The sequence below is a fragment of the Podarcis liolepis genome (assembly GCF_965112155.1).
Source record: "Podarcis liolepis genome assembly, chromosome: 4".
NCBI lineage: Eukaryota > Metazoa > Chordata > Lepidosauria > Squamata > Lacertidae > Podarcis > Podarcis liolepis.
Window position 1 is genome coordinate 58,319,762 of NC_139558.1, and position 17,203 is coordinate 58,336,964.

Genomic DNA, 17,203 nt, shown 5'->3' on the forward strand with positions numbered 1-17,203 from the left:
TATAATTTTAATATGTCCATTACACAGTACTTTCCTCCTATTCATGCTCTCAGATAACATTATTGTAATCACTCTAGCTAAGGGCTTTATCCTTCATACAGGAGGGAAAGGGAAAGGTTTAAATCAAAAAGCTTGGAATAATCATGCACTGCACTTTCTGTAAAGAGCACCTGAAAATTACCACGATTTTATAGTTTAGCACTCAATGATCCAACAGCTATAATTTCAAGAACTAATAAAAGAATCTCCTTAAATTAGGCTAGGTAGACCCCAAAATGGGGTTGTCATTTCTTAACCCCCATTTGATCATTCCTGGGAATCTAAAAATATAGAACAGTAGTGTTTTAGGGGGAAAGTTCCTTTTCTTAGGTGGCTATCAGGTAGTTGTATTTTCATAACAAAAACCTTCTAAAGTTATTGGCTGGCATACATTTGGCAGCTACCCTGCACAGATAAAAGGGATATATGGATTAAACCTACTTAGCATTCTGGTCAGCACTGCAGAGCAGCAACATTACAAACAAAGATTTTACTAATTAGAAAGGCCTTTTTTCAGTGTATTTCATGGACTGCTAGGAAAGGCCCCCTTCCCAATAAAAAAATATTTCAGAATCAGATATAAAATACAGAGTATGGATGCCAAAATTTCAGTGTTTGGCTCATCCTGTAATTTTTCAGTGAATTTTTGCAGTTATATTTTGAAAGAAGCAAGAACTCAAAGCGACTATTTGATACAAGGGATGAGAAGTTCAGCTTTTCAACATTCCATTTTGCACTCTTGTGTTTTCATACATAAGTCTGCTTTTATGAACTAAAAGCAATGATGAATATCCACATTTAAAGACATATTTTAAAAAAATATTTCATCTGAAAATACACATTTCTAAATATATTCCGGGATGTTTTTTGAGCTGAGAACTGCATTCAAATTTTTGGGAAGTGTGAAAACTGGTGAATAAGTAAGTTCTGACCCACATGTCAGTCCAGTATGATCAGATCAGATCAGTTTATACTTCAATTAAAACAAATCAGAATGAACGCCCAGTAAATAGCTGGCATCGTCACATACAGGAGTACTCTCTAAACAAGTCATCTGGAAAACAACTTCAGTCTCTTTCGTAATGATGAAAGATGTCATCTCTTTGCAAATAATACAACTGGAATGTTCTATGTCACCATTGCACATATCTCATCTTCCATAAGAACATTAGAAGAACTGGATCGTACCAAATGTCTAGCTAGTCCTCTTTGCTAGAGCTGCCAACCAGACTCCTGTGGGAAGCCCCAAAGTTGGACATGAGAGAAATAGCCATTGTTTGCTTTTGTTCCCTGATAATTGGCACTCTACATCTAATACTGGAGGTACAGTAATATAAATTTTTCCAAGTTGGGAACCATAATTAGGCATGGAGAAGGAATCCACCAAGTTCAGACAGGCTGACATGATTTGATCTATGTTATGTACTGAAGTTCTCACCCTGGGCCAGCAGGGGGATACTGTAGATAGTTATGCAAATGAAGGATCAAAAGTGACATTCAGTGATTGGATAGTTTTAGAAAGTTGCTACAGTTACGTTGTTCTGGAGCTCTATATAAGCAGGCTGACTGAGCTCTTCAGTTCAGTTCTGTTCTGGCCTCTGAATAAACAAGAGCTGTTTGAAGAATCGCTGTGTCATCTGATATGTTCGCCCACAATTTAACAATCTAGGCATAAATTGACCTGGATCAGTCCGTGAACCCACAGCGAATTCACAGTTCTGTGGATCCAGTTACAAGGTAGTATGAGGATTGCAGCACAGCCTCTGAAAGCTATTTCTTTCCTTTAAATGTTTGAAAGCAGATAATCCAACCATCTGGAGCCACAACAGCAGTTCCCTCAGGGAGTGATGATGTCCCATTGCTCTTCAGGAGAATTGTACAGGAGAAAACATGGCTGGCTCCATTTAAATAGTAAAGGCATTTACCTGCCTCATGTTTTTGCATGAATTTTTAAAGAGATTTTTCCCTTACAAATATGCATAGAAGCAGGACAGCATAGAATTAGTCCCATACTCATGCAGAGTTGGAATGAACTGGATTTTGACAGATCTAGCCCTCAGGATATTAAGACATACAGCTTGGTAAAATAGCACCTGTCATGTAAGCAGAAGGTCCCAGGGTCAACCCCCAGCTTCTCCAGGTGCAGCTGGCTGTAAAACTGCCCAGGTTCTAGTATTAAAAGAGGGAGAGATTTATCAATCTATCAATGCCCTGCCTTAATCACCTAAACTGTAACACTCCAGATTATGAAATGTTTCCTCATTTGGGACTTGCTTCAACTCCTTCATCATTTTGGTTGCCCCTTTCTTCCCCTTTTCCAGCTCTGTGATATCCTTTCTGATATACTACAAGGAACCCACAGTTCCACATGTGGTCTTATGGACAACTCCTCTTGTGTTTAAAAGGAGGGAAGTTTCTATGTTCTAATAGGTACAAACGGAAAAGTATTTCATGAAGCATTGCTCAAGGGCCACATTCCCATGTTGGTATCCATGGGGGGAGGGGAGAAACATGCCAATTGTGAGAATGGTCAGAGGCAATGGATGTGCCTCTTAGCTTTGTACAGTAGGCTACATTATACAAGTCACATGAAAGTATGAGGTTCTACAAAGTAACACTCATGCACAACTCTCCATGCAGAAAAGCAAGAGGCATAATCACAGAAGAACATATTCCTGATGAAGAAAAGCACTCAGTGAGGTTATGGAGGGCGTGGTTATAGGCGGTTATAGGTTACTGCTGTAATAGACAAAGATAGCTGCCCATATTTTGTTGCTGCTGCTGTTACAATTAGCGTATAAATAAAAGATATACAAGCAAGAATGATATAAAAAGATTAAAGTCACTTCTAAGGGAACTACACCTACAGTACATTAGAAATTTCTATAGTACCAATCCAACTTGTAGTTTTCAGTAAACCTTCATCTTTCAGATCCAGACATTTACAATACAATTCTTATTCTCTTTTTTTTTGGGGGGGGGGGTTAAGTGTCCCATAGATGCTTTATTTAATCGGTACATCACTTTATTGAAGCTTGGGGTCAATTGCATTGCCTTGAACTCCCCTTACATTTCTTTCTTTCACGTGCCACTGATTTTCATATCAAAGATTTACGTGTTAAGCTTCAAACTTTATTATGCAGCACCAGCTTCTCCAGCTTCTAATTCTATTAGTAATAGACATACTGTAGCTGCATGAATCAGCATGTTTGCATAGTAGTATGTAGCACAGATGTTCCAGTGCTATGACCAATGGGTCCCGAAAGAGTAATTAACTCTTAGAATTCTTATTTGTGTCACTCTAGACAATGCTGATTTTAAATAAAGGCCAACTGATACTGGCCCACATGTTTAGTAATAGGTAGGCATATATTATATTAATGCCTTTCTACGTACAAATTCTTAAAAACCACCATGTTCATTAATTGAATTCAGAATTCAGCTCAGATTTATCAAACCCATGCCTCTTTCTCATAGTCACATACAATTATCAATGTAAAGGCATGGTTCAAGCAACACTGGAACACAATAATATGTGATTAAAATAAAAAATGTGCATATATGCCAAAAAGCAGGAGTAAAAAAACTAACTCTACAATTAAATTCAATCATATCAAATAAAATATTTGATATATTCAGGAAGATTCCATTTTTTAATAGCAGTAACATAGTCAGGATAGAGCTAGATATGTTAAAATTGGGGTGTACCGACACATCTTAAAATAAATACTCCTGTACAAGTACCAGTCTTTTTTAAAAAGGAAAAGCATTACATCATAACCCTGTAAGTACACAGAATTTATGAGCAAAAATAGCTACAGAAATCAAATGCAAATCTATGGGAAGACCCATCCAAGCGCTTAGCAGTTGTTGGAATCAGAGCCCAGAACTGCCATAAATGGCACAAAGCCATTTAATATCCAATCACCCAGCCCCAATGCTTCAATGACTAGCAACATGATTTGAATATTGAACATTCTGAAACAGTTTGAAGTTGTAATATAAAACCAGAAACTAAGCCACCAAACTCACATGATATGTATAAGTTCCCTGTTATCTAAAATGCTATATCCTTGGAATCAATACATTCAGAGCGTGAATCACAGATTGTGAATAACAGTTATTTCCATAAATAAGAACAGCACAGGATCAAGGCAATTCTCCCCTTCCTTAGGAGTCCCTGTATTTTATCCCACAATGTTCAGCAGATGCGCTGGCTGTCCAAAAAGTATTACCAAGGTACATGGGTGGCTTGAGGAGGGGGGAGGCAGAGAACTTTTTTTCTGATCAGTTCCTTATGTTTTTCTTTATCCAAGGATGCAGTCCCAGGCCTCTTAGCAAGCTTCCTGATCACTCCTCTCTCCTGCAAAATTTATTCAAAGCCAACCCATGACTGCCCCTACTTGCATTCTCTATCTACTCTTTCTTCAAATTCATATTTCTCCGTTTGTTGCCTTTGGCTTCATTGAATTTACTAGGATCCCTGTCCTGAAGCTTCAGTGAATACCAGGACCACTTCCTACTGTACCCTGTGAAGTTTTCATCCCAAGCAAACTAATAAGTTACCCTTCCTTCACTCAATATGTACTTCAAATTGTTTAGCTTCTTGAACTGAACATTCCAGAGCAACAGAGTAACATGGCCAAACAATGCCAGAAGTTTCACAACCACAATACAGCTGCTGCAGGAGTGGTGGTAAAAAAAAAAAAAAAAAGGTGTCTGAATTTTTCAGTGTTCCATCATTATAATGCCATCAAAATAATTTATACTCTCATTCTAAAAGTTGGTGTAGAATTTGACTATACCCAAGTGCCTACTCGTCTACCAGAAAAAGTGTGAATATTCATCCCTCTCTTCCTTTTCTCCAGCAACAACAATGAGATAAGCAGGATGGAACATCCAAGAAGGGTATTCGGGTGTGGGGAGATCATGGGTGTGTGGTATTTAGCTAGGAAATGAATTCAAATTGGCATGGAAATAAATTTAGGTATTGCCTGAAATTAAAGACTCAATCCCATTTTAGATGGCAATCCCATTTATGCTGCAAAGAGTTTTATTTTAATCTCTTGACTCCCTTAGATCTTAATCATTCATTATTATCATAGTTGTCAAACTGTTATCAGTATCTACATAACATCAACCAAAGAGAAAATAAAACCTAGACTTTAAATGTAATGGAAAGTGTATGGGTACACATTCATAGCTGGTCTGATAATATGGTTTTTGTTAAAGATTTCTTAGAAAAATGAGAACTTCACATGTCAAAAAAGTGTAGGTTTATGATCATGTGCTTACTTGCCATTATTCTTCTGCAGTATGCAAAAAGGCTATTGAATCCTGCTCTGATTATTTAAAAAGAATACTTATCTAGTTTTTATTGGTCTTATACTACTTTAACTAACATGGCTTCCCTGACAAAATACAAAAATTCCTTCCAGTAGCACCTTAAAGACCAACTAAGTTAGTTCTTGGTATGAGCTTTCGTGTGCATGCACACTTCTTCAGATACATGCACACGAAAGCTCATACCAAGAACTTACTTAGTTGGTCTTTAAGGTGCTACTGGAAGGATTTTTTTTTATTTTGACTATGGCAGACCAACACGGCTACCTATCTGTAACTGACAAAATACGGGCAATGTAAATTTTGTGAAGTGCTAGAATTCTGTTAGATGTCCATACTTCCCCCTGCTTCACTACAGCATTCACCAATAAAAAAGATTTTAATCTATAGTACAGATATAAGCAGAAAGATTCTAGGTTGATGAACGTAATTCCCAAGCACCTTATTGTCAAAAATATATATCCAGTAATTAAATGTAATATGACCATGCTAGAGCTCCAGTGAGATTTCCTAGCAGACAGCATCATATATTTGAAGCAGCTACTGCTTGCCATTGATTTAAAATTTGGTACACAAATGGTAACATAAGAATGATGCTCTTGTTCATTATTAAAGCCCAGATTCTATGCAGCTGCACTCAGGAACAGGCATGAGGATCCTACTGTAGCTGCAAAGGCACAACTTGTTTCTTCATGTTAGAACAAGGGCCTGATGTCAGCACCAGAGCCCTGCACAGCACACAGCTTAGTATCAGCATTAGTGCCATGCTAAAATGTCTCTTGAATTCCCCCCTCCCAGTCAATCTCCATCAATTAAAGAGAAAAGAATCTGCATAATAAAATTATCAAAATGGAGAAGTTCTCACAGGTGAGGTGCAGAGTTTTGCTGTGCTTATTTTCCAAGTGGCCAAGGGCTTTTGTGAGCATCCTGAAAACCCCATGACCTCTTCAGCTGAAGTCTTCTAAAAGCATAGGAAGTTGGGGTTGGGGTGCTTCCGGTGCATACAACAGCTGTTCATTTTTAAGTGGTTGGATTTAAAAAAGAAAGAAAAAACCCTGCAAGATTTACCCTTAAAAATAATGTCAACAATTGAACCAGTCTCATGTGCTTTGTAACATCTCCTGGCTTTCTATTCTTCAATTAAAGCTCCTTTCCATGGACCTTATCCAGATCAGGAATCACAAGCAGAGAATCTGTAGAGGGCTAGAGAAATATTTAATGGAAATTAAAATGCACACACATTACCCATGGCCATCTCAGAGTAATAAAGCAAGCTTTCAGATCTGAAAGCACCTTGAGAATGAGGGAGAAAAATTGAAAACCTTTAAGAAACTGGAGGACAGATTTCAGCATAACTTGAATCAGCATGCAAAGGACTTCCTCCAGGTTCCTATTTTGCACCCACAAAAGGTATGAAGCATAATATCAAGCTGTGTGAGTGGCAATTGTCATTATTTGGGGTAAACAGGCTGTCAGTACAAAAGTGAACAGATCTATCCCATTTTCCTAGGACTATGTCCATAATTATGCTACAGAATGGCATGTCTCTACGTACATCATCTGTTCAAGAAAAACAACCACAAGAACAAGTTGTAGGGTACAGTGGGATTGAGAAACGAAGATGAGCTCTGACATACGCACGTACAGCCCAAGTCATATTTGCCTTTACTGATAATGATCAATCAGTGCCCTGAAGTGTGTTTTGCAAGGTTGTTTTAAAAAGTTTATATTGCTACAGAGGTTGCGCGCCACCCCCAATCGCTGCAGAACAGTAGCATGAATCCAGGAGTTCCAGGAGCTAACCTGGGATGTGTTTCCATTGGCAACACAGAGGAAACTAGTATCCTTAATAAACATGGCTTATTGTACACATACTGTGTTTATACCTGGGTCTACTTTGGAGACAGTTCAGAGCATCACATCTCATGAAGGGCTTGTTTCCCACAGCAGTGCAGCACTGAAATCCAAGGCATCCTGAATACCATCTCTGTGCCTCTGTCCCATCCTGCCAAGATGGTTCTGGCCTTCACAGCAGCTCATTAAGTCCCCTCCCTTCTTTCCTAACCTCTAAATTTCAAAAGAACACTACATACCCTTATTACCCAGCCAACCTCCCCATCTCAACTCTGCTATTGTCTTCAGCTAACTAACACACAGCTGGTGGGGAAGACAGCATCTGCATGGTCAATTGTTCTTCCGGTACTTAGTTTTCATTCTCTTCTAAATAGTGTCACTATCAGCGATCTCCTGAACAGGAAAACTGGTTCAGCCTGTATTTTTTATTGGCCTGGCATCTTCCCTTCATTACTCCAAATATTATCTAAATTCTACCATATAATATTTTCTAACATTCACTAACTCTAGAAATTATGAGTGCTACTGCACCCCTAAACTCTGTTACCTCATATCTGTAACAATATATTCATTTATGTTGGTAACCTGGTCCATATCCCATAGCACATGGGGATGGGAATTCAGAAATCTTTTGTATTTAAAACAAGAGGCTATACGTATGTGCATCTGTCTTGTTTTTACAAATGTAAAAATAACCAACAGTGCAAGTTTTCAAAATCAAAGCATTTTCTCCCCATTGCAAAATTGATTACTTTTCCTTGCTACAGAATCATTAATTGAATGGGAGAATGTTTGCATTAAGATGTGCAGAATTATTTATAAGAAATATTTGTTTTTACTAGTTATGCAAACTTGTTTAAAGTTATTTCCCTTGAGATAAGATACATATTACTCTGATTGAATTGTGTAACATTTTGTTTAGAGCTCTTCAAAGAGATTTGTCTTCAGACAACAGCAATGAAGAGGTATATGGAATTAAAGCTGGAGGAACACTGAGAGAAAGGGACACTACGTGGTACAGTCTGAATGTAGCAAGACTAAATACACTGTTAGTATTTCACAGAAGTTGATTCCATGCTCTTGAATAAAGGAGTAAAAGTTTTTCAAACACTTGCATGATCAACAGTGGAGAAGATATAATGAGGATTGTGACAAACGACTCAATATACTATTTAAAACAAAGGAAGCACTGTACAAACTTAATTTGCAGTTGTGCCTGGCAAGGGACTAATTGGGAAAAACGTTACAACATATAAGTATCACATTTTCCTGCTTGGCAGGGGGTTGGACTCGATGGCCCTTGTGGTCTCTTCCAACTCTATGATTCTATGATTCTATCCCAAGCAGTTACACTACATAGCCCAAGTTCAATAAAGGAACAACAAAACACATGCCTACACAGTTCATTGTCATAATAAATTGAATAGAAACTTTCCCTTGCAAAATCAGGACAGAATGCATTAACACACATGGTCTCCAGAGCCTATCAATGGTTTTTGCATCTTCATGGCCTCTTTAACAAATTTGGTAGTTCTGCATGACATAAAGTAATTGTATGGCCAATAAAAAAATGTGTACCATTAGAGCTCTTCAGATCTGAATACAGACAACATTTCCTTTTAAAGTGTACCATATCCCTTTCTTGTGGCAATCAGGTGAAAAGCATCTATTCTCACCAAGTTGAACCCCATAGCATTCATTCACCTCCATCAACTGCAAATGAATTCATGCTACACTTAGTCAACCACCACCTCAGCTCATGTGAACAAGTATGGATAGATATGAGGTACTTTCTTGGAATATTATTATTTTTATATAGCTTATTGGAATGGCATTCTATTACAAGTGTCCTTGTAGTGTGAATTTCAACATCATATAGTTGTTTTTATATGTTATATGATCCTGAGTTGTCAGCCAGGATAACCAGAGTTTGGGGTAAAGAGTTTTTCCTCATCTGATAATTAACAAAAAAAAAGCCTCCAGGAGCAACTGAGTTCAATGTACTTACAAAACTATGGTGACAATAATGAAGGCAGTTTTCAGAATCTTGCCACTTGTAATGGGAGACTCGTTCAGTTGTATTCCAGATGCAGAGAGCTCTGATGACATCTCCCATGCTGAGATAGCAACCATGATAGATTAGAGTAAAACCCAAAATGCATGAAGCCTTGAGGTACAAAAAGTATGAAAATGCTTGAGCACACCTTAGAAACACAGAATAAAGTATTGGGGTGGTGACAGCATTTAAAAACATAAACACTACATTAAAAAAAGGAAAAAATAAAATAAAAACAAGCTGCAGAGCCTAGATAAACCACAGCTCTGGCTGCCATCTTGACAATTGAAGGTGGAGTACACATGCAATGTACAAGAAGTGAATAATCCATCTGCTTCCTCCAGTTCATCACATATATCACTCCCCAACGTACTGTAGGATGCTGACAAAACTGCAGATGTCATTGTTAAATTCTGGGAGCTTTTGAAGGCCTTATCAGTTGCCGCTGTATTATTATTATTATTATTATTATTATTATTAACCAGTTATTGGCTTTGATCCAAAGTCATGCTTTAGAGTAGACCAGTTAAAATAATAGGACTTACTATTTCAATGCGTCCACTCTAAGCACAACAAAGTCTGGATATAACCACTTACGTGGCAGGAAAATATATTATTTGAATAAGTTACACATGTCAAAAATGATGCACAGCTGTGGGTATCGAGTGGGTAATCTTAACACTGCTTAGCTGAGGTCATATTAAAGTGCTTTTCTTTTTTTATAATTTATTTATAGAATGGAAGGAATGAATTGGTTTGTATGTGATGTGATCTAACAAAACTCCCCCCACCCATTAAGGTAAAGGACCTGGTTATTAGAGCACATGATGCATTGCACATATAATTCAGAATTTACAGCCCTCATGTTCAGGCCCAGAGACTCTGCCACAAACATCTGAATTCCAAGTAAGATTTATTTCCAAACATCAGAGGATGGTAGAAAGCAATTATTAAACTTCCAGAAATATACTTTTGCTGAAGTCATCCTGTTCAGACAAATACTCCCATTGATTTCATTGTGTGTGTGTCACAGAAAGGAAGAGATAAATAGATAAAATGAGAAGAACAGTTATTTAAAGCTATTGAGCAAATACCACTAAATTTAGACTCCAAATCTGATTTGCTGAAAAGCATGAAAAGTTGAAATCTTTTAAAAAAAACAGCCACAGTGTATTTTCTTGTAAATCTGTAGATAAACTACATTCTACTGCCATTTAAAAGCCTACAAATTCAATACCTAGTTTATGTCGAAAGCATATTGCATTTGGTTATCGCCACATTTTTATATCTAAAATAGCTGATACTGACAGGCCAACACGAGAGGTAGATAGGCCTAAATTTGGATCTTTCAAATCTCCCTTTTTCACTGCAATATCTAAATCCTTGCAATTTGCTGTGGCAGCAGTGGTTGATAGTTCAAGGCAGTGTGTTAATGGAAGTGAGTGTGTTTGCAAAATGGTAGTAAGAATATTCCTGTTCCCAGATCTGTCATGTACACATATCTAAGGATTCAGATGTAACAACTGAGCTGGTCCAGAGCAGGCCTACTTTAGAGAGAGGGAAATACTACTAAATAGAATATTTCACACAAGAAATTCTGACCAATCAGAGAGGCAGAGGCATTTGGCCAAGTGTGCACTATACTGTAAATATAGCCAACAACAATTCTCACGCAAATGCTTTCTATATGCAAGTACATATACAAGAAAATGGAGTGCTGCATCAAGTGTACCATCTGTGAGATTTATCTAAAGCTGAACACTGACCAAGGTATACTACTGATTCTTTTTGGTTTTTATTTATTACTGAGGATTTGTGTTGAGACCAACTCAGAGAACATGATACGTAATGAATAAAAGTAATAAATAAATGAAATGAAATATGAAAATATGGCTTTAAAATGATGCGAGAGTTGTTTTCATACACAGTGTCCTTACCCATTCACTAAGAGAGGCCTATGAACTCCACGCAGATTACCATCAGAAGAATCCCAAACAGAATTAATACACTACCATCTCTTTTAGTCTTACAAGTAATCCTTTTAAGTAGATGTATATGGATTAAAGCCAGTTGAATCTCATTCAACATCCAGTATGATATTGTTTAAGTTAGTAAAAAAAGTCCTTTCTGACTTTTTTGGGGGGAGGGAGAGCAAAATGCCAGCAAAATGGTTCAATTTTTAAAATGCAACTTTATCCAACCAATTTTAAAGCTTCTCTCTCACAAAGTAAACAAACTTTCTTGGTTTTCATTTGTTTTAAGGTCATGATGTTCTTATTTTCAGCCAACAGAGCACTCTTGGCACATTAACATCCTCTATAATTACCTTTCAGCATCAGCCCAATTCTCTTTTCAGGAAGGATTGTAGGAGATCACTCGCCTGTGCTATGCTGTTTATTTTGAAGAATGTAGTGAGGAAGAATAAAAGCCCTGACATGTCATCAGAATGTAACTCTATGTTTTCCCAATCAGTTGCTCAACAGGGCAAAAGTAGCAGGAATACCTACCCTTGTTTGAGTGCCAGGGGTGCTTTAGGTAACTGCTAATGTTAGCAACACTCCTCTTTCCAGGCAAGACTTTTTTGTAGTTCAATCAAAGAGGAGGGAAAATCAAAGTGATTTTCTGCAGTAGTCTAATATTACCTTAATATTACAAGCTGACACTTGCCCAGTCCCTTTTTAAGAAGTGATAGTGAACTTCCTACAGACATTTCAGAAGGAGAGATGGGAGTGTCAGGTAAGAGCCATATTATTTATTCATATGTACATTTACATCCAGGCCTTCAGCAAAATCTTTCTCAGATCATATTGAGCATAACAAAAAGATCAGAATGTACTGTACTTTACTTGTTTCAATTCACCATTGTACAGAAACAATGTCCTCTTCCATCATAAAGCTAAGCAGTTTTTGAGATCCCAAATAAGCATTAATATTAAGCTCTATGAAATTTTAACCTGGCATCCCATCATCCTCTATAAATCAGAATTCCTTATAGTAACAAAATGGGCTTAATCTATTTTCTGTGAATCGACCTTTTACACATATTTTATAGAGACAACTTAAATGTTGCAAGCCAACATTTTTTGCATCTTATAGTTAAATGTGGGCCTACAAGGATTTAAATTACCAAGACCAATATTTCCCAACCTTGGGTCTCCAGCTGTTTTTGGACTACAATTCCCATCATGATCCGACCATTTGTCTTGCTAGCTAGGGATGTTGGGAGTTGTAGTGCAAAAACAGCTGGAGACCCAAGGTTGGGAAATACTGATCTAGACACTTTTCAGATATTGCTTTTTTAAAAAGACAACATACTCTTCAAAACGTGTTTTTGGAGTGCATATCGCATTATCAGTACAGTTAAATGTGTTGATTTGGGCCTTCTTATTTAATTATGACATTGATTAGCACTCAGGCTTGGCAGTTTTTTACTTCTGCTATTCTGAACAAGCAGTTGCTTCAGCTCAAACATATTGCGATTGCTTAAAAAGAAATGCATTCTTCCTTCACCAACCTAACAACACAATGCTTTCCAAAGAAACAAGCTTCAACCATGCTTCATAAAATCCACATCAACTATATTACCAACATAAAACCTGAACCTTGGGGGTTTGTATATCTAAAACAAATGACCCCAGTGATTACTGTCTATTTTATTTGTGCCTCCCATATGCTCTCCCACTTCTTTCAGTTATTGAGAGATAACATGCATTCTAAGATTCTAGATGAGTACACAGTTAAGAAGTTAATAGGATGCCCAAATAATTATGACATTTTAACCAACAGAATTGTTCCAAATTGCGCCCCCCCCCCAATTTTTTCCCAAGGTCCCCACCCAACAAGATGTATGTGTTTCTTGTTAATGAATGAAGTTTCTCTTCTTAATTCTTGCCATTTGTTTAGGCAATTTTATTTAGCCTTTTATTTAGTTCCATCCACAACAATTGTAGCAATCCGTATATGGGTTTCAGTGAGATAGATTACTCTGACAAAGATGCACATACACATACAAACATACAAGGTGGATGAAAATAACATGTTGTATTTGTACCTTTAAAAAACCATGAAACATGGTTTGTAATTGACTATGAAACCCAGTGGTTCTGGACAAACCACTATTTCACAGAATGGATGACCAACTATAAAGCACACTGAATGCTGAAAAGACCTTCAGAAATGATTAAAATACAATCTCTCTTCAATGCAAATTTTATCAAAAGCAATCTGACCCAAAGAACTGATCTTGAAGGCATATGGTCTAGATCTACTGATGAATCAATAAGGTCTAGCCTTGGATGTGGTATTCTTCAGAGTTATAGCAGAGTGCGAAATTGATCAATAAATATGTTGTTTGCAGTTAAGTCATTTTTAGGACATGGAATCTTCCCAGCTGAAGAACAATATGAATTTGCAAATTTGCACCCATCTATTTCTTGAACCTTAGCAACACCTTGCTCCACAAACTACCCCGTTAAGCAGATGTGAATGCTTAGGCTACTGTCTTCCATTGCCTCTTCTCTTAGCTCTAACTGTTGTTCTGCTGAATATCCTCAGGGCAGTACTAAATTACTAAATACAGTTGAACTGAAGTCTACCCAGAGATAGCAAAAAAAGAAAAGAAAACAGCATTTTCACTTAAGATAATAGCATCCAGTGACTTACATTCCTAAGGACATGAGATACAAAATAATTATGTGAGATACAGTCCTCAGTATCCCTAATTATCATTGGTTTGAAAATGTGCAACAGTTTGCTCTTAGGCATTTTATAAACCTGCATTGTTGATGTTGCTTTTAAAAAAAGATGCTGCAGGTCTTAATTCTAAACGTGTTTGATGGAAGGGAAGCAGGGCAGGAAAATGGCTTGTGCAGCTAATTTGCATATCACTGCCTGTGCTCAGCTGGGGGGGGGGGAGAGATGAGAACAGAGAATTGAAGAAGTCACATCCAAAATGTCAAGCTGTGCTTGAAGAATGATAGAAGACAGACTCACTCTCTTTCTGCCTGTGTAAAAGCCTTGCTTTGACATAGAGTGAAATTAACAAACTTAGCCATTTCAGTAGAACTCTATCACCCCCTGCTGGACAGAATAATTCAGTAAAAAGAGCAACCTAGAAAATGCAAGTCCAGAAGTAATCCCAGTTGGTGAAATTTCCCCCCCCCCCTTCTTAGATATGCTTTATAAATAAAGTGTATGGCATGCATCTGTCCAGCTTTTCCCCAGCATGCATACACACACACAAATATATATATGAACTTCCTTGTAGCTAGTTGCCATAATACCTATAAATCCTTTCCCAGGGAGGGCAAAACAAGCTCCTCCAGCAATTTAACTGACTCTTTAAGTCATGCCAAAAACTTGTCTAAACAGTTTGAAACGCTGCAATTAATTTGCACAAAGGGGTTCTGTTAGTGCGTCCCATTCATACAGTGCAATGTTCCTTCTGCCTGTCCAAAAGTAGTGGAATCCTGAAGTAACCTAGGAGTAAGAAGCACACAACAGGCACAGACCAGCCTCTGTTTCAAGCGAAGCACTGCTAAAATGTACGTTTAAACACACAAACATATATCCAAAAACCAAAAGCGCCGAGGTGCAGCTTCTGCCTTTGCCTTCTTATTGCAATGCAACTGCCATTCAGTTCTAAGGATGTATACATGCCATGCACCACCTTGTATCAGAACGGCTGCGTGCATACCTACACAGATGTGCCATACACAACACAGCACCCAGTGTCTGCTGTTGGCAAATTTAATCCAGGAAAGCTCTCCTTACAGAACCACAAGGAGACAATTTTTTCCTCTTGTGGGGGTGGGGGGGACCTCCAGATTTCCTCACTGGCAAGGACTCCCAACCCCTTTCAAATTCATTCAAATTGGGTAAATCCAGTTTAATTAGTATGTGAAGGAAGGCTTTACATTCAATCCCATTCCTTTTACTGCAGTACCAGGAGAGGGGAGGGGAAGAAAGAAAGAAAAATCAAAATCAGCTGTGAAGAAACAAGGACAATCATTGTTCCGAATGATCAGAGAAAGATTAGCCCCCAAGAAAACTGCAGTTAGCATGCTCGTTTTCCATCGTATATCACAGACGTATATATCAACGGGGAGATCTTCCTCGATTTAAGAAGGTGACCAATGCAAAAGGCAAAATGATATTTCAAGTGTCAGGTTGCTGCTGCTACTGGCGATAGGAGTGTGAGGGTGGGGGGCGCGCGTTATTTTAATTGCATTATAAGCATCACGAAGAGATGGAGGAAGATTGAGGGGCTCATGGAAGAAGGGAAGGAAGGGAAGCGAGGGGGAATCGTTCTCCTACCTTGCCCGCTACTGAGGAACAATCCGAGCAGGTAAAGAGTCAGGCGGTTCATTTTCAGGAGCTCCCGTTGGTGGACAGTTCCCAAGTTAAGAGGCGCCGAGCGGAGGCGAAGCCAGCAGTCTCGCTCCTACTTTGCCGCCGCCTCTGCTGCTACTGCGTCGCTCTCCTCGCGCTCAAGGCTCCTCACCCCTTCAGTCAAAGGCGCGCGCCCGCCGCGCGCCCGCTCGCACATAGACGCGCGCCGCGAGAGCAAACTCCAGCCCCGAAGCCTCCTCGCGAGCGCCGTTCGCCGAGTGACTGCAAGCGCCTCTTGGCGCCTCGCTATATCAAGGAGGCGGCGGCGGTAGCAGCAGAGGAGGAGCCGTTACACACACACACACACGAAGGAAGGAAGGAATGGGAAGTATCCCTCCGCCGGCTCACATGCACGGCTTGATTTAAAACGCACACACACACACACACACACACACAAACGGGAGCTGGTCCAGCTCGACGAGCGGTAAAGAGCGAGGAAGGGGGAGAGAGAGAGCGATTCTTCCGCGCCTTTTTGGCGCTCAGGCGCTGCTTCTTACAACATTCCGCGCCTTTCCCGCCCTGGCGGAATGCCGCCGAAGGGGAAAGGGCTCTGCTGGCTGGCTGCGAGCCGGTTTTCGAGGAGAAGAGGAAAGGGAGCTCCCCCCCGGAGCTGTGGGGAAGCGCGAAAGGGCAAAAGGCATGTGGCGAGGCAGAACAGGAAAGAGAGAGGGAAAAAAAAAAGTTTGCAGGAGCTGAAAGGCGACGGATATGCAGATTTGGAGGGGCTGCGTGGGCTCACATGCCTGTGCAGTGCGACAGGTTGCACCGAGGTGCGGGGAAGGAGGGAGACGAGTCGCGAAGGAAAGGCTGCTGCTGCTGCTGGAGGAGTCTGTGGTCAGAAAGGTTTCTACAGTGAAAAAAATCTGCCTGCTAGGTGCTGCAAGCGGGGTGGGCTGCGGTGGGTGAGGCTCCAGAACAACGCGGGGAGTGGCTGTCTGTAAAGACATGTCTGTATCTGCGAGGGGAGGCGGTTTTCTTATCTTTTTTTTCTTGCTTTTTTAATGAGGAGGAAAACAAAATGGCTGTAAGGAGAAAAGAGAAAACAAGTCGGGCATCTGGAAAGGCCACCTGAGACCGACGTGGGGGTGAATGGCTTGAGGCTATGCCGTCCAAAACGGGAATGCCCAAAGTTGAGGTGAAATTTCCGTGGGGAATATAGGACATAACGGGAGAGCAGGTGAAAGGGCAGAGAGAGATAACCACACCATCATTGAGTGATGAGGATTTAAAAGGCGCTGAAATAATATGCATGGTTGAAAAGGCAAGGAATGACTAAGTGTGGGGTAGATACACCAGAACCAAAGATTCTCTCTCCAAACCAGCAAGTCTAAATGGAGAAGGAGCTATGCAACCAGCGCAGGTGCAGATTGGCATCTGGATTGTTACTTACTGCATTTATACCCCTGTCATTTCTCCAGTGCACTCAAGGCAGCGTACCTAGTTCTCTCCCCAAATGCATCTTCACAAGAACCCTGCAAAGTCCGTGCTAGATTAAGAGATAAGGATTGCTCCAAATCACTC

At 39.5% G+C, this 17,203-nt stretch overlaps 1 protein-coding gene across 3 annotated transcripts in view; it reads right to left on the reverse strand.

The window, feature by feature from the left end:
• NCAM2 (neural cell adhesion molecule 2) overlaps nt 1-15,913 on the reverse strand; it is a 198,116-nt gene extending 182,203 nt beyond the window's left edge. For all 3 annotated transcript variants that reach the window (XM_083500344.1, XM_083500346.1, XM_083500345.1), the window contains exon 1: nt 15,608-15,913. In XM_083500344.1, the coding sequence (XP_083356470.1) occupies nt 15,608-15,659 (52 nt within the window). In that variant the 5' untranslated portion in view covers nt 15,660-15,913. The remainder of the gene's footprint in view (nt 1-15,607) is intronic.
• Between the last annotated feature and the right edge of the window lie 1,290 nt (nt 15,914-17,203).